Below are 18,452 nucleotides of genomic sequence, written 5' to 3' on the forward strand. Positions count from 1 at the left end.
AACTGCACATCTAATGTCATGTTTCAGGCGTATGCAGTGAACGTCAGCAATAAAATGAGGGACGTTGAGTGTGAGGCTATGATTCTACTCGACTCTCCAGAAGCCCTGCCCCCTAATTTTCAGTGAGTCACACATTATGACACATATTTATTAACAGTTTAATTGCGTTTTTTCTTTTTAATTAATCTCATGTTCTGAACATTTCTTTTATTAACTTTAACTTACAGACATCCCAGAGTCATCAGCACAGCGCAAGACTATGCCAGGATGCTGATAGCGAAGTTGCAGGAGGCACCAATGTCCAAACAGCTCTGTCCATCAGAGGTGGTGCTTGAGGTCGTTCCAAGAGTCCTACAGTCCTTCTTGGGGCTTCCTGATGGCCCACACTTAAGCATGCCTTCCCAACAGCTCAGCAAAATGTCTGTTGGGGTCACAAAGGCCGTTATGGATGGGGTCTGCAGTGCCCTCACAACTGAACATCAGGCCACCTTCTCCCGCACCGTGAGAGATGAAATGGTCCTGTCTGTCCTCACTCAGATAGGACAGACCTGGTCACCTGATGTCCTGGTCAACAAGATCGATTGCCTTGTTCCGCTGCTGCTCAGTGAAATAGTTCAGGTGGCAGTGGGACAGATTTGTGCCTTGTTTCAGCCCCACGGCCCCAAAGTGCTGACTGTCACTACTGTAACCACTCCAGTCCAGGAGGATTCCGACCTGACTGTAACAGAGCAGCAACCAAAACCCAGTCCAGAGACAGACTGTGCTGTGCTGCCACCTCCACCTGCTGGACCTCTGTCTACCACTGATGTTCAAACCAGAGAGGATCTGAATGAGAAGCCAAGCCCAAATAAGGACCTGGAACCCCCTGCCAAAGAACCAGCTTTTGGTGCAGTTCCACCTCCCCTTACACCCCCTACTGAACCAACATCTATTAGGATTCAGACCAGGGAGGATGTCAATCCAAAGTATTTGTTGATGTACGGCAACAAAATATCAATGGAGTTTATTGAAGGAAGCGAGGGAATCTACAGACCCATCAGGGTATGTGAGAGAGTTTTACTATTGACCAGAGTTCAACTTTTAGCTTTTCTGGACGTGTTTTAGAAAACTAGAAATAACATTTATTTTTTTTCTTTTAAAGGTTTTGTTTGATACACCGATATATGCTCGGGCTATGCAGATCTGCTGGCATATTCTAAGTTACAGGCTTCATGTAAGAACTTCTATCCTTCCAAAGCCTACACATATAAATTCAAATTCTGATACACTGTCTTGTCATGGATAAACATGACCTATCTCCTTTATGTTTATAGGTCGCAATAATGATGGAACTCTTCAGACTTCAGCAGAAAAACCAGATCCCTTCTAAGGTGACTGCTGAGGACATGATCAACCTTATTTTAGAGGAGAGCAAATGCTCACTGAGAGAAGGGTGAGTTACTGATATACAGACAGCCTTAACCCAGCCCATGTCATACTAATAATACACTAATGATACAAAGAGTAATAGCAAAAAAAATATACAACTTATTTTTTCGTTCTGTTTGAAGTCTCTGGGAGTTTGAAATGGAGGGATTTGATGATGAAGAAGCTAAGCCACTTCTGAAGCTGGTAAGATTAGAATCCTGAAAACACTTACAGTAGATTGGAGTAAATTGTTGCATATCACAGAGTTTATCCACTGAATATGTCAAAACTGAACTGCACATCTAATGTCATGTTTCAGGCGTATGCAGTGAACGTCAGCAATAAAATGAGGGACGTTGAGTGTGAAGCTATGATTCTACTCAACTCTCCAGAAGCCCTGCCCCCTAATTTTCAGTGAGTCACACATTATGACACATATTTATTAACAGTTTAATAAAAAAAAAATTTAATTAATCTGATGTGCTGAACATTTCTTTTATTAACTTTAACTTACAGACATCCCAGAGTCATCAGCACAGCGCAAGACTATGCTAGGATGCTGATAGCGAAGTTGCAGGAGGCACCAATGTCCAAACAGCTCTGTCCATCAGAGGTGGTGCTTGAGGTCGTTCCAAGAGTCCTACAGGCTTTCTTGGGGCTTCCTGATGGCCCACACTTAAGCATGCCTTCCCAACAGCTCAGCAAAATGTCTGTTGGGGTAACAAAGGCCGTTATGGATGGGGTCTGCAGTGCCCTCACAACTGAACATCAGGCCACCTTCTCCCGCACCGTGAGAGATGAAATGGTCTTGTCTGTCCTCACTCAGATAGGACAGACCTGGTCACCTGATGTCCTAGTCAACAAGATCGATTGCCTTGTTCCGCTGCTGCTCAGTGAAATAGTTCAGGTGGCAGTGGGACAGATTTGTGCCTTGTTTCAGCCCCACGGCCCCAATGTGCTGACTGTCACTACTGTAACCACTCCAGTCCAGGAGGATTCCGACCTGACTGTAACAGAGCAGCAACCAAAACCCAGTCCAGAGACAGACTGTGCTGTGCTGCCACCTCCACCTGCTGGACCTCTGTCTACCACTGATGTTCAAACCAGAGAGGATCTGAATGAGAAGCCAAGCCCAAATAAGGACCTGGAACCCCCTGCCAAAGAACCAGCTTTTGGTGCAGTTCCACCTCCCCTTACACCCCCTACTGAACCAACATCTATTAGGATTCAGACCAGGGATGATGTAAATCCAAAGCCAAGTCTGGAAAAGGCCCCTGCAGAAACCACCACAGAAGGTGACTCTGATGTTGTTCCAGTGCCACCATCACCCCCATCAGCTAAACATCCATCTAAGGTTCAGGCCAGGGAAGCTGTTAATCTAATGCTCAGTCCAAAGACGGACCCAGATACCACAGGAGAACCAGGCTGTGCTGCAGTCCCTACTGAACTTCCATCTTTTAGGATTCAGGCCAATGGGGATGTAGTTACGAAGCCATGTCTGGAAAAGGAAGCTGCAAAACCCAGCACAGAAGCAGATTCTGCAGTTGTTCAGTGTTGTCTGGCTCCGTTAAACGGTACTATTGAACCTTTGGTCATCATTACCACGCAGAATGGCTTGACCGCCAGCCTGGCTGAGAAAGAGCAGCCAAATGTTAGTCAAGAGACAGTCCCTGCTGTGGTTTCATCTCCACCAGCTGGTCAGACCTCCACTACTCAACCCTCTTGCATAACTGATGTCCAAGAAGAAGAGGATAACGATACAATCCCAAAACCCAGCAGAGGTGTGGTTCCGGCTTCAGCAGCTGCCTTGAACCTTCCTCTTGAACCTGTGGTCATTGTTAAAGTGTACTCAGAAGTCAGGAAAACAAAGAAGAGGAGATCTCAGCGCTTCTTCCACTGGCTCTTCAAACCACTACTCTGTTGCTTCAGAGCCAGTGACAGAGACTGATTGACTATCTTGATGTATTCAATAAATAAAGTTAAAATTAAAAAAAGTGTGGTCATTTGCTAAATGTTGATATGCTGTGCTGATAATAAAATAAGTACATTTTTCAAAACAAAACCAACTCAAGCACAGGAGTCGGACTTCTTCTTCTTCTTTCGTGTATCGTTTCATATGTCCAACTTCGTGTCGTGTAGCCACTCCCTCGTCTCAGGTCCCACTTGGAAGAGGCCCTCCTCTGAAGGTGGTTTATGCCGGGGACAGGTGGTGATAATGTGGTCGGCAGTCTGCTCAGGCTCCCCGCACTCACACGCTGCACTGTCTGTTAGGCCCCACTTCTTCATGGACGCTTTGAAGCAGCCAACCCCTGTGCGAAGGCGGTTCAGGAGGGTCCATTGCCGGCGAGGTAGATCTTCTCCCTCAACGCCACCTCCAGGATCCTGGATGTAATGGTGTAGGCGTGTCTGTCCTGCTGACTCCCACTCCTGCTTCCATGCCGCTGCCAGCCAGGCTTTGGTTGTCAGATCCTCCGGGATGGAAATAAGCATCTCTTGTGCGGCCTGATTGTATGGGTGGCGGGACTTGAGTCTGCTTGGAGGTGTTGCCATGGTGGTGGTTTCATGGAGGAGGTGCCAGCTGTGTTCCTGGGCTTTCCTTGCCAGGGCGAGGGTAGCGGCCTCTCGCCGTAGGCCGGCTGGCGCTATTCCTGCTAGGACTGGCAGGTAGAACACGGGGGTGGGTTTCAGGCAGCCATTTATGATCCGGAGGGCATTGTTGATGGCCGTATCGACCTTTTTGACATGTGGGCTTCTACTCCAGGTTGGGGCACAGTACTCAGCTGCAGAGAATACGAGGGCTTGTGTGGAGATACGTAGAACCTTGGCCGAGGCCCCCCAGGTTGTACCAGCTAGGCGCCGGATGAGTGAGACCCTTGCTGTTACTTTAGCCCTCACTTCATCCAAGTGTTGTTTGTAGGACAGTGTCCTGTCCAGGCGTACGCCCAGGTACTTTGGGGCCTGCTGGAACTCCAGGGGTTTGTTGTCCACTGAGATCTCCAGCTCCCTTCTTGCTTCCCTGTTGCAGAGGTGGAATGCTGCTGATACAGTCTTTCCCTTACTGAGCTGCAGTCGGACAAGATTTCAAGATTGAGTTCTGAACTCACAGAGAACTATCTGAAAGCCAACTATCACTTAACCATAAACAAGTCATGTCAGCTCAAGTTACTGCTTTGGAGTTGGCCAATAAAATACAGTTTTGATAGGAAAGTCTTGGAGTTAAAACAGTTAGCTGAAATCCCTGCACACATTTCCCACCTCACATGTCAGTCGTCAAGCGAAAGTAACTTGTGTGTTGGAATCATGTAATTCAAGGCTCAAAATGTTACATACACAATTGCCACCTCCCATATATATGGACAGCCAGCTGATCATAAGGAGATATTAACTCATTTTGACAAAAAGTGATTTTGTCAACAAGTAGGGGAGAACGGGGTAATTTGTCACATGGGTTGGATGTCACATTCGTTATATCTCGCCACCAGAGCGCGCTAGCTCTGAAATGTTGATATAAAAAAGGTCCAGAATTGGGATCAGAGGTCACATACATAGACTTCCTTGGAGGAAGACGGCTGCATTTCAGGTGAGAGGATGTTTTGTGTTTTTCATGTCAAATTCAAAATATTTTGCTTCTCAGTATTTTTCTTCTAGGCTTTTACACAATGGGTTTATAACAAAACACTTGTTACCCTCAGAAAGTGTGAAGGGTAAGCTATAGTTTAGATTGTTGTTAGCAAGCTAATTAGTTGTCAGATGGTTGTTGGCCTTGATGCTAGCAAGAAATTCAGGTTGGGGTTGGTCGTCAAATTTTTTGGGGGGTTGGTTGTCACATGTTATCTCAAGGCTGCAGCCAGAAAAGGAACCCAATAACGAAAGAAATTGTCAAGCTGTATCCTCACTGACACCCCAGAGAAGGAAAGAATAGAGCAGGAAAAGGCAGCTAGCAAGCAAAAGAAAAAAGGGCAACAAAATCAAAACAACCCAGTGCATCCCAAACTAGACCAGCTGCCAAGGCTACAGTAAGTTATGTAGGCCTATTTGTCAACTTGACAATGCAATTAAACTTTCAAATTTGGTTCTGCCTCATTGCCTTCTTTTTAAGATTTTTCCCATTAAGATAACATTGTGACAAACAACCCCATAGTGTTTGACAACCGACCCCTTGATGGGGTTGGTTGTCACAATGTGTCAGAGTGTCTTTGATGGTAAATTACTTCTTCATTACAATAAGTTGGAAAAAAAGAGAGACACACATTTCAAGCCAACACCTTAAAGCGGATACGAGTAACATTTAAATATCTTTTAAACAACCTCATGTTTCCTCTGATAATCATAAATTACCTTTAACAGCAAACGAGACCATCAGTGCAAAGAAAGACGTTTTTATATAGTTTTTATTACTGCTTTTGGTCTGGTCGCACACCCAGTCCGATTTTCGGTTCGCTCGTGCAGGCTCTATGGTCACATATCCGTATTGGTTGCAGATTTCAGTGTGGCGCTGCAACGCGATTTGAGAAGCCTATCCCTCCAGGTGAGGGAAGGGGAGCGGGAGCCTTGTTTGAGACAGTTATTTGTCGTCATAAATGACTGATAACGGGGCTGAACCATCAAAGAAAAAAAAGAGAATGCAATGAAGAAAAGCGAAAAGGGAGAGTGAGTGATAGGCGGGCGGGAGGACGTTGCCAAGCAACGTGTATACAATTTCACGAGAGCGAAACTAGACTGCTAAATGAATGAGCGGTTGGTACTAACACAAAGTTTGCTTTGCTTCACCATCATCAGATAACCATTATCTGAAATAGTCATTATTTACATCAACAACACAAACACATTACCTCATCGTGATCCATAGTCTACTAACTGCCGTCTCTCATTCATTCGCTTTCTGTGAGGACACAGCTCCGTGAGAGAGAGAGTAGTTAGGTGACGCTGCTGAATCAACTCATTGCAAGCAGGTGTGTGTACTGACTGGCATTAGTTGATGCAGTGTCAAAACCACTCTCACGGAGCCGAAAAGAGTCCTCACACTTTCAACACACGAACATGCACTATATTGCGCCCTTCTCAGTCCACGCTCACGCGCCTGGCACGAGCATTTGCGACAGCGGGCGTCGTAAAAATACTACCGCTTTTGTCCAAAGGGGACGCCAACGTGCCATCTTACTCGTAGTGCCTTTAAGCTTCAATGTAATGTAGGAATGGCTATTGACAGATGTTTTGGTGATGAGCAATTCTCACTAGAGTAAAAAGTGTGCCTACTTACCCCGTTCTCCCCTACTCTCCAGAATCGCTGACTCCACCTTTAACTATTGAAAGAATAATTTTATTGATACAACACGCAATTCTTAAAAAAACATTTTGCTCGCTCCATAATGTAATAACTGACCCAAAATTAAATAAGTTGTTACATTATGGGCAAAACGTGATTACTTTTGGACTCAGAATTTTGTAACATTATCGACCAGTTATTATATTTCGGGCTTTTAAAAGGCCTATATGTAACGGGAAGGAAATGAAGTTAATTGGGGCGAGGTCGCTTTTTATATGTTATTTTAAAGACATGGAAAAGAAGTGTCAATGTCAATGTTTTTTTTAAATAAACGTAATAGTGTGATATACAATTGTATACATTTTTTTCCATAGGTGCTTGACAACACACTTAAAAAAAGCATGCCAATGTATTTGTTAAACAGAAAAATGCTTAGATCTGTGATATCATTAATTTATTACTTCCAAGATTCAAACATTCGTAACCTCTTGTCTGTGAATTAAAAAATCACCACACATACTTTTTTACAGAAATAAAACCTTGAGACAAATGCAGAAAAAAAAAACGTTTTTTTTTATATACCAACAACCTTTTCCAAGTGCCACTGATTGACAGAAGCACAAACGAGTGTGATGACCTGTGAGCACGACCACGACAGAAGAAATGCAGTGTTTCCCTTTAGAGACTGCACTTTGTAACAGATAGTAAATGTCCAGTAAGACAGTTGAGGTAGCCGCGCTGATGTGATGCTACAACACACCTCTGGCTGAAAGACCAAGGAACACTTACAGAGCGCAACCCCAGCCACAGAGGAGAGGACAGACAGAACGTACTAGATTGTGTCATGCTGTGCAGATAGTTTTACTTGTTAAATGAAAGTGAGGCGTAAACACTGAGGGCCTGAATATAAACACATGTGACAGTAAAGAGTCGCTACAAATTTCCAGAGGAGCATTCACCTGTATTTAATTTTTTTTAAATGTTCACATTCAAGTCCCAGAGAGATAAAGCAGTGTCCAAACCCCCACCCAACAGCCGACTTCATCTCCACAGCTCTTTTCAGCATTTTTTACACAGTTTGCCGTCCTCTACTCCCCTGCAAAGGCACTGGGCTCGAGTGACGTCGTGCCGGCCGAGACATCTGACAGCGTTCCCATTAGTGAGCAGAATGAGGCTTCAGCTTCCTCCACATGGCCGTGCAGTGTGCTAAGACGGGGCAGTGCTCACAGTTTGTAGGATCTCAAGTTCAGATACAGACATCCAAGATTCAGTGGATTTCAATGTGGACCTGTGAACAGAGGAGGAGGATGTCAGGCAACGGGCTGCATACAGAATGAATGGATATCCGTCTGTCTGTCTGTCTGTCTGTGGTTAGTGATGCTAATGAATGATGCATTCAATCAACAGATAATTAAAAGGCTACAGTTTGGATAAATAGCTATTTTTGACCAGATGTAAACATTGACAGTAGCCTACTTGAACTGAAAGCTGAAGATAGTTAAACGGTCAGTTAAATTGCAAACAAACAGAGTATGCAAATGAAGTGCCAGCTGCAGCTAGCGGACAGTTGGAATGTCAGTGGAAGTGCTTGTGTTTAAAGAAATTTGAGGTATAGAGTCATTCAATTGTCTTTAAATGCCATTTTAGCCATAAAATCCAAAAGTTTAGAATGGATCAGCTGATGACGTATTGATTCAAAGTTCTTCCTGAAATAAAGTTGCACACAAAGGAAAGAAAGAAGACATTTCGTGTTCCAACCTCTCATTGTCTACTCTTTGATGTTTAATCAGAGCTGGATAGTCAATCAGCAAGGCTAATGTAAGTAACAAGCAATTAGGTTTGAGGTTATAATTTGAACTGTCACTCACTGTTGTGTTTTTGGTTGCTCCTTTTGGTCACAATTCAAACACATACATGAAATGTAAAATCAAAGGGTTTTATAAATGTAAAGCTGGCATACCATTTATTGGATATGTAACCATTTTCAGCACTCAATCCTGTGCAGACTGTATATTTCAAATCATATTTCAGAGACTAATCAATAAAATAGTCTGCAGATTAATCCATAATAATTATAGTTAGTTGTGATTATTTTTGCGTTACATAAATAATTCTAGCCAAATATATAGGCTAGTGCAACCTCATTGATGGGAATGTGGTAGACAAAATAATAAAAACGCCTCGCAGTAACCTTTAATACAATTCACCATCAGTACCACAAGAGAATCACAAAAATGATCATACAGTTGAACCAACACCTCTCTAACTCAGTTTAAACAAAAACTAGCTATATTTAGGTAGCAAGGTGTAGACCTTAAAACTGCCAACTGCTTTTAAATCCTATGAGTAGGCATAGCCTATGAGTTATTATAACTCATGTTCGTTTGATTCATTGCCCAAAAATAACGTGTTTGTCTTCAGACAGCACAATGTCCAGACTATCTCACCCATCATACTAGGGCCAGCTGTTATTGACATTAACAAACTGCCACTTCAGCTGGTAGCTTCCTTGTTTGACTTAATAATGTATTCATAATTACCTGTAATCTGACATTAAACATCATCGAAGCCACCAGGTAGATGTATGGGAACCTTATTCGCAGTCGCCACGCCAGATCAAAAAATATCAACAAAGTCCTCGTCAAGCCTTTAGAAAACACTCCGTAAGTCCGACCAGCGGAGCCCGAGAACCGGAGCACCAGGTAAGACAGACCCGCCATCCGGGCGGAGATCACGGCTACTGCGACAGCAAAAGAGGCGAGCTCGCAGCGGGAATGGGAGCTGATACGGGGAACTTCATGTTTTTACCGGCGACTCACACCCAGCTCCATTTTTACATCGGCTGTGTTGTGCTGGCAGAGCTACTCCACCCCGACAGCTTCTCCACAAAGTCCTGTTATGGTCAACGGGAGGAACCATAACGGTGTGACACGACCGGAACTGGAAAGAGAGTCAATATATATTTCTCCCTGAATTCAGACTTTCAGGCAGAGAGTTTATCTTTTTTGTTACAGTACCTAAACACAAAATAGATACAACAAGTATACAGAATAGATACATTTAAATACAACTCTACACACAAATATACTATGTGTTTAACCAAAATGTCATAAGTTTTAACTTTTAAGAAATATAGCCCAGAAGATCTTTAATTTTTATGTTATCTAATTGCTTGTGCAATTTTTGTCCCCACTCCTCAGATTTTCTTTTTAATCATCTTTTTCATTTATGTGGGAGCAAGTTATTTATCATGTGTGGACACAATCATTTATTAGAAATGCATGTCTCTATTGACTTTAGAAGCAAAGTGTCACCATGGAGACAACTCAGTTGATCAAGTTTAATTTTCACCTAGGAATATCAATTACATTCTTGCTGATCCTAGTTTGACACCCCTGTCCTAAATCTTTCTTCTGGCGTAATAAATAATATGGATATTATTATAAGTATTGGACGCACTCTTTGATCGATTAAGTTGAATATTTGTTAAAAACAGTATATCGCCTGGCAGACAGCGTCCAGGGAATTAAAAAAAAATCACATGACGCCACTTCCTCTCTCGGTGTCACAGTCTGGACAGTCCGTCTCGTTATTTTCAATTAGGCCTATCTCTGTCTATCTTTGTATGTTTCATTTCGGACTAACCTCGATCTTACACATTAAGCCCGAATAACGTCTCTGAATGTATAAAAACCTGCGGATGTCCAGCTGTTTTTATGAGATCGTGAAAAATTTGTGTGGGCGTTTCCGACCCGGCGTACCGGATGCACCATCTGGCGGTGGCGGTGTCTAACTTCATTTTTTTCCCTCCCTCAGCTCAGGGGTGGTGGCCGCTGTTTTGCTTCATCGCTTCCAGATCAGCCCACGAAAGCATGGGAATGTCGCGAGGGAATTTCTGAGGAAAGTTTAGTTAAAGTTACTGTAAGTTTTACCCCACACACGAGCTGATCCACTCCCACTAGAGGCTCAGTTGTACCGAGAAAAGGAAAAAGGCCGTGAAAGAGACGCTCTGTCGGGACATTACAGCACCGAGCGGCCCCGGACAAAGGAAAAGAGACGAGTGAGCTAACGTGAGCTGGCTGCCGGGCTAACTTAGCATTCCTCTAGCTGCGACGCAATGCAGGCCATAAAGTGTGTCGTTGTCGGAGACGGGTAAGTTCATTAAAACCTAACTGACACTAAACTTTAATATTTAACCATAACGAGGGCGTTACGTGAGCAGAGCACGAGTTTAACCATTAAAACCCTTTGTTTCTGTTACAAGCTGAAACTTTAACTGCCTGTTTATGTTACGTGGGGTGTTATCTGGTCAACTTTTATCTTTTTCCTCATACGAGATGTTCGCCATTAATACTGTGTGATGTTCGGGGTATCATTAAAAAGTCTGAAATCCAACAATCTGATTTTAAGGCCACATTATCTCGACTTTGGCAGGTCTTGAAAGGTTGTTTGGGTTGTGAAGTTAACGTCACGGTTAAGAAGTTGCTTTAAATTCAGTTTCGCGTTCAAAGTAATTTTTTGGGGAAATGTGTTTGAGACACGGCACTGTTACTAAACTCCATATCACCATTGAATTCATGTTGAACCTGAATACATTCATTCACTTTTCAATGTCATTCGTCGACTTTTTATGGATTGTTTATTTTGTCAGTATGGACGTGACATAGGTCTTACATTCCATTCATAATGTAATGTAATATGGTATGAAAAAAAAACTGTCTTAAATTTAACCTGGTGAAACATGCTGAAACCCTACATGGTATTATTGATATGGCAAACTATCGCCTTAAAGTAGAATACCTAGTATGCAAGTGGTTAATCTTTGACTTTACATTGTTTTCTTCTCTCGGGTGAGTTAGCGTTAGACATCATTGGGCAAGTCACACATTGCTCTCAACCACAGTTTCAGTCTGAGTTTGTTAACAGTTATTTAACCAGGCTTCATGCACATCTTTAGAGACATCAAGTGCATTACACAAGTTCATGTAGAAATAAGGCCTTCGTATGTGTTCAAAGGTCTGCAGACAATTTTTCTAAAGTCTTAAAAATGCCCAGAGTAGGATTTTATCAAACTTTCTACTCTTCTGAAGTTCCAATTGAATTACTCAAAGTAACATCTATTTTTAAAATAATTTACAAATGTCTGTTGTATCAACACAACACAGATCAGCATGGCAGGATCCCATATGGTCACTAGGAAACATTTAAATGACACATTCGCCTTGTTATTGTATTTTTACTTTTGTATTATGAACGACCAGGAGTAGAAAAGTAACGTTCCAAAAGAAAAGAAAAACTTTTTCAAGTAGATCATCTTACTTTTTCACTAGACCAAGTAGTTTCATGCTTAATAGTCCCTAACGCAAAGTCATTTATTAAGTCTTCTCTACAGTTTGGATCATATTAAAATATTCTTTAATTTCATTATGAATGGCATTTAAAAAAAAGCCATACAGTCTGAAATCTATCAGGGATTAATCTGTGGGAACCCTGTTGATAAATTGATCAATTCTAGTCGCGTCATTGTATAGTTGATGGCCTTGTTTGTGTCCGTCATTGTGCTTGTGTTGGTTGCTGTGTAATGTGCACTGATGTGTTAAACACGCAGCATGTTTTCCGCTGCTTTTAAAGTTAAAACTAAGTGTGTCAAGGCTAACGTAGTAGCCGAGGCCGACGCTCAGACGTGTAAGAATTAGTGGGAGGTAAACGCACTCAAAACTCCCTGTTCAGGGTGTGGTGGATACCACAGCAGCGGAGTCATTCATGGGCCGATGACTGTGTTTGATTTATTATTCATTTTAGTATTAGGACAGGAAGCCAGGGTTCATATATTTAGAGCTACAGGGCTAAAGTTTCACTTTCTGTTTCCTATCAAACACCACCTCCAGTGATCTTGTGTGCAATGCATGTCTTGCAAAAACAAAGTCATACATACACAATGTGAGCCTGTTCTTCCAAAGACAAGCGAGAGCATCTTTGAGCAGTATCTGTGAATTGATTGTTAGTTATAGTACGATTTTCAAAGCAGAAATGTGTTTTAAAGTTCACTAGTTCTGGCCTCTCAAATGTGAATATTTGCTGGCCTTTTAGTGCTTGTATGATAGTGTATTGAAGGTTTTGAGGGTTTTAGACAAAACAAGGAATCTGAATTTGTCAGCTTGTGATGGGAAACTTATGATGGACACTTTTGACTATTTTCCAAATATGTTATTAAGAAAATGGATTGATTGAGTTTGAGAATGAAAATAATGGTAAGTCTGTCGCCACCGTAACATGAACTCCAAACTAAGCTGAACAAAAGAATGAACCTATATTGATTCATACCCTGTAAGGCTTCTTTTTTCTTCTTCTTCTTATTCTGAAATCCTAAACACTGAACTTGTTGTTGTCCCTCTCCAGAGCTGTGGGTAAGACCTGCCTGCTCATCAGCTACACCACCAATGCCTTTCCCGGAGAATACATCCCCACAGTGTGAGTATCGGAGACTGCAGCACAACAAAGCTTTTTTTTTTTTTTTTTTAATACAAGACTTGAATATCAGCAATAACATAATCTGTCATTTGTTTCTTATGGAGTCATTTCATAATAAAGCGTCATCTCACTCTTCAGTTGCTTTTCATAAGATGAAAGTGTGGTTTTCTTGTAGAACAGGTTAAAACGGCTGTCGTCTTATTTGAGTCAGATTTATCAGATTCGGGGGATAAGATATTGCAGGAAGTTACAAGGAACACCAGCACCCTATCTGATTCTAGACATGCAATGTAAACTATGTTGATCTATATCTCTGTCAGTGTGGCATGGACCACTGGCGCAGCAGGCATTTGATAAACTAGTGCTGTGTCTGAAATCGCACACTTAGGTAAGTGCACTTACATTGAGTGCACTTTATTATCCCTACGGTACACTTCCTTATAGACGCAGTGCTCTCATTTCTACAGTGCACTGTCCCAACTACCGTTGCGCACCTACCGGAAATGACTTTGCATTTTGACGGTTCTTCTTCGGTGGTATTTTTTTCTGCTTGTGTTACCAATAGCCAAAACAGGAACATAAATCGCGGAAAAACAAAAACAACGTGTAATTTAATTTTTGTAGAGCGCGTCTGTCTCCATGGTTGCTTCAAGCTCGTCTATTTTGATTTTAATGTCCCGTCCTCTCCGCTACGTAGGCAAGATGGCGGCCGTTGAGTGTGGAAAGTGTCCATCGCTCCACACTCAAGTTTTAGACCGTTTTGAGTGCACGACCGAGGAACTTACAGTGCACTGCATTTTGGCACACTCTCCGGTTTTGCGCAAAGTGCACTCAAAAAAGTAAGTGTAAGTACAGAAGTGCGCGATTTCAGACACAGCATAGGTTTTGGTTTAGCACAGCGATATTTAATAAGCTATGGGTCATTTTTTTAAGAGTAAGTGAAAGAGGCAAAAAGAGCTGAACAGATAAATTAAAAGCTTATTTTCCACTTTGGCTAAGTTTAATTCCCTGTCACATATAAAAGCTGTATCAGTATTTTCCAGTTTTTATATTCCTTATTCTCTTATTGTGGCTCTTGTCAGGTTCGACAACTACTCCGCCAATGTTATGGTGGACGGGAAGCCGGTCAACCTGGGCCTTTGGGATACAGCAGGACAAGAGGACTACGACAGACTGCGCCCACTTTCCTACCCACAGACGGTACAACAAAAAACCAACGCTGTTACATTTCCCCTATTGTTGTTCTTCTGATGTGCCCGCCCCTTACACAATCCATTTGGAAAGTTTGATGCCCATAAAAGAATAAGGAAGTTGGGAGGGAAAGGGAAAAAACGTTGCAACTTAAGAGTGGCGTAGACATTTGAGCTCTGTGTCCTCAACAGGAAGTGATTGTTAAAGGCTGTGATTGTATTGTGTTCTCTTTGTTCTCACCAGGATGTGTTTCTCATCTGCTTTTCGCTGGTGAGTCCGGCCTCGTTTGAAAACGTCCGTGCCAAGGTGAGTGGATGCAGTGCCCTTTTTTTTTTTTTTTTTTACTCCTCTTGATTTATCAAGATTTAATTTACACCCATAGTTTTAATTACTGCAAATATACAAATCCAAATGCATTTAATTGCTCAGATATTTTATTCCTAATTTTATTTTTTTTCCACGTCAAAGCAAAAGTCCATAATGTTCTTAAATAAGCATATTTTTATTGTATTATCTGTCTGGTGGTGTGATGAAACACCGGTAATTACACATTACTGCACTTGGCATCTCGGCCGTTAAAAAGATTTTGTTGGTAACCCTAGTGTTGTTAAGGATGCCTTCAAAAAACATATAAGGCTACATTTAAAATCTAAAAGTAGCTAAATACATATATTCCTACATTTAAAGGTGCTCCGAGGAACTTTCAGTTTGTGTTCATTCTTGCACCCCCTTTGGACAAAAGCGGTAGTGTTTTTACTACGCCAGCTGTAGTTCTTGGGTAAGCATACCCATGACAGAGGCATTAAGAAAAACTACATAAAAATAGCATTCTTTGCACTGATGCTCTCGTTTGTTGTTGCATGTCATTTATGATCATCAGAGGAAAAAGGAGACTGTTTCAGGAAAATATTTAAAAGTTTCTCATAGCACGTTTTAACTTTGTGGTTGTAGTGACCATAGATAAAATATTTTCCATGCCTTTTAAACACATAGATATGAAATCTTTAAAGTCTCATTGGAGATAATGACAGTGAGTGAAGAGTGTGCCAGCTGAGCATTATCTGCACACTGCCCAATAGCTCCAAGCCCATTATTAATGCAACAGTCAGTGTAGTCAGTCGGCTTCAGTTCCCTTTTATCCTTCTTAATGTGGTTTTATCTCTTAGCTTTTACAGTAAAAAGAACCACAATCAATTTTTTTCTCCCACATTCACTCTGCACTCAAACATGAAAAAGCCGACCATATTCAACAAGGTTCATACAATCATCTCCACACTTGTTTTTGATTATTTTACTTGTAAATCCTTGTATAGTGCAATAATCAAAGGCAAGGTTGCTTCAATGGAGCCAGATAAAAATATTAAGCTGACACACGCTGTGTCTGAAATCGCGCACTCACGTAAGTGCACTTACATTGAGTGCACTTTATTATCCCTACAGTACACTTACTTATAGACGCAGTGCTCTCATTTCTACAGTGCACTGTCCAAACTGCCGTCGCGCACCTACCGGAAATGACTTTGCATTTTGAAGGTTCTTCTTCGGTGGTATTTTTTTTTAAACGGTCGGATACAGTCTAAAACAGTGTAGTTGTACGGAAAAACTAAACAAATGTGTAATTTAACTTTTGTAGAGTGCGTCAGTCTCCACGGTTGCTTCAAGCTCCTCTATTTTGATTTTAATGTCCCGTCCTCTCCGCTACGTAGGCAAGATGGCGGCCGTTGAGTGTGGAAAGTGTCCATCGCTACACACACTTAAGTTTTAGACCGTTTTGAGTGCACGACCGAGGAACTTACAGTGCACTGCATTTTGGCACACTCAAAAATGACACAAAGTGCACTCAAAAAAGTAAGTGTAAGTACAGAAGTGCGCGATTTCAGACACAGCAACAGTTTAACAAACTGTGCTGTTTGAATACAACGATAATTCTTGTATGTGAAGAAAGTCACCCTAATTGGTGGATCCTCAGGATATTATCACCTGAATCTTTTACTAACTTCCAGATTAGCTCGAGACAGACACAATATCAAATCAATGCTAATGTTGCTTCCTTTGTATCTGTTGGATGTGTAAAGTCAAGTGTAACTTTTTGCTAACAAGCTAACGATAACACTTCAAAGGTTGATACCTTGTGTCAGTGTTTAGTTTACAGCTGGTTTCAAACATAGCATAGCCAATCCTAGACTGACTTATCTCAATGTTGTTGTCTCTGTCTCTCAGTGGTACCCTGAGGTGAGACACCATTGTCCCAACACTCCCATCATCCTGGTGGGCACCAAGCTGGATCTGAGAGATGACAAGGACACCACGGAGAAGCTGAAGGAGAAGAAACTCACTCCCATTACATATCCTCAAGGACTTGCCATGGCCAAAGAGATTGGTAAACAACGCATGCCAACATTTTTTTTAATTTTTTTTATACTGAGATTATTGAAGAAAACGAATATTAATTAAGTGCCCTTCTGTGCCCTTTCCCTCAGGTTCAGTCAAGTACCTGGAGTGCTCAGCCCTGACTCAGCGCGGCCTTAAGACTGTTTTCGACGAGGCCATCCGGGCCGTCCTCTGCCCTCCACCCGCCAAGAAGAAGGGCAGGAAATGCTCTCTCCTCTAAGACTTCCTCCACTGGAACGGTTACAGGGGATTGGGTTGGGTTGGGTAAGGGGGGGGGGGAGGGGTCATGAGCGCTAGTCCTGGGGGGGTGGCAAAAGACACAGGAGAAAACACACACTCGGTATACACACAAAATACAATGTACTTCAGATTCTTTCCTTCCATACGTGTAGCTGCAGCAGTTATACCAAGCATTTCCATAAGAAAAAATCAAAGCTGACATGGGGTCAGATTTTAAGAGAAGGGGGTTGGAAGATGATAGACCCTAGTTCTTTCCCCAACAACGTATACTGTATAGACGAGTGAAATGAAATTCTTGAGGCCTTCTAAAACGGATTGGATGTTTTTTTAAACACTGACCGTGGAATGTTTTTTCCATTTGTTATTCCACCGGTTGTCCTCCTTTTTTTTTTGTTTTGTTTACAGTCTTGTTTGTTTCGAGTGGAGGAAATATTGCCAAAATACATTCTGCAGACGTGCTGTAACCATCTCTGCTCTATCGTCTCAAACCTTTATCAACCCTCAAAATCGGTGCTGTTGGTTCAGCTCCGTGATCCATAGCAGTTTATTACTTTTCAGTTTCACTTTTCAAGGGGGGCGTCGCCATGTGCCATCGCAGCGCCTACAAACGATCTTGAAGTTACCACTTGTAAAGTTTTATTTTTTTTTGCGTCGGATTAGTTAAGTTTGTTATTTTTTCAGTCCTAGCACATGATTCCTGTTAATCCATGACGCCTGAGACGTACTGAAGATTTCAGACTGAGAACAGATCTCCTGACACCAACTGTGCTTTTAAAACATTACACATCTAAATGATCCAGTATTTTATGTGTTTGGCTCCGATTGGACCCGTTAACTTTATGGTATTTTTCTTTCTGTCCCCTCTGCGATATGTCCTCTACAAGTGTCTCCACCGTATAGCTGGCCAGGAGTGCAAAGCTGAAGACTTTATTAGATATTGGATTAGAACGGTTATGGTGGCGGGGAACAAGAGCACCGTCAGTGCTCTGTGGGCATTTATCAGAAACCCTTTTGTGCAGCACGTTTAAATTTGTAATAGCATCACTACTGGCTGAGCAATGTCACTAAGAGGAGCATTTATGCCTGCTAACAACAGTTACAACGCTACTGTCGGTTATGGTGTAGTATACAGTGTACTCAACTTTTTGTTATAATCATGTGATTTGACTATATTGTATCTTTTCTTCACAGAAGTTACACTTCACTCACTGTATTGTTCAACTAACACTATGAATATCCTTTTGTTTATTACCTCTACAGTTAACGCTACCTTAATCTCCCTACAAGCCTAGCTTTTTGTAATTAATGCTGATAGCATGTATGTGCAACATATACTGAAAAGATTAGAATTGCTACATTTATATTTTTTTGCCTATTTACAAAATGTATTTGAACTACTAGATCAGGGGTCAAGTACATGTTGCTCATCTGTATTGTATTCAGACATCAAGCTGTGCTTTAATTCAAGCCAATGTTGTGACTCCTT

The 18,452-nt window shown here is 41.9% G+C and overlaps 2 protein-coding genes across 2 annotated transcripts; one reads left to right on the forward strand and one right to left on the reverse strand.

Annotated features, from left to right (window-relative positions):
• Nucleotides 1-7,064: 7,064 nt before the first annotated feature.
• Nucleotides 7,065-9,577, reverse strand: smim10l3 (small integral membrane protein 10 like 3). Its single transcript, XM_080043555.1, has 2 exons — nt 9,214-9,577; nt 7,065-7,961 (listed from the first exon to the last, which is right to left on the reverse strand). The coding sequence occupies exons 1-2, from the start codon at nt 9,391-9,393 to the stop codon at nt 7,941-7,943; spliced, it is 201 nt and encodes a 66-aa protein (XP_079899681.1). The 5' UTR covers nt 9,394-9,577; the 3' UTR covers nt 7,065-7,940.
• Nucleotides 9,578-10,461: 884 nt separating this feature from the next.
• On the forward strand, nt 10,462-16,970 carry LOC307263191 (ras-related C3 botulinum toxin substrate 1-like). The gene is made up of 6 exons (XM_080044273.1): nt 10,462-10,825; nt 13,073-13,144; nt 14,227-14,344; nt 14,579-14,641; nt 16,556-16,715; nt 16,816-16,970. The coding sequence occupies exons 1-6, from the start codon at nt 10,791-10,793 to the stop codon at nt 16,944-16,946; spliced, it is 579 nt and encodes a 192-aa protein (XP_079900399.1). The 5' UTR covers nt 10,462-10,790; the 3' UTR covers nt 16,947-16,970.
• Nucleotides 16,971-18,452: the final 1,482 nt, after the last annotated feature.

Source organism: Ammodytes marinus, assembly GCF_949987685.1.
Source record: "Ammodytes marinus genome assembly, chromosome: 16".
NCBI classification, from domain to species: Eukaryota; Metazoa; Chordata; class Actinopteri; order Uranoscopiformes; family Ammodytidae; genus Ammodytes; species Ammodytes marinus.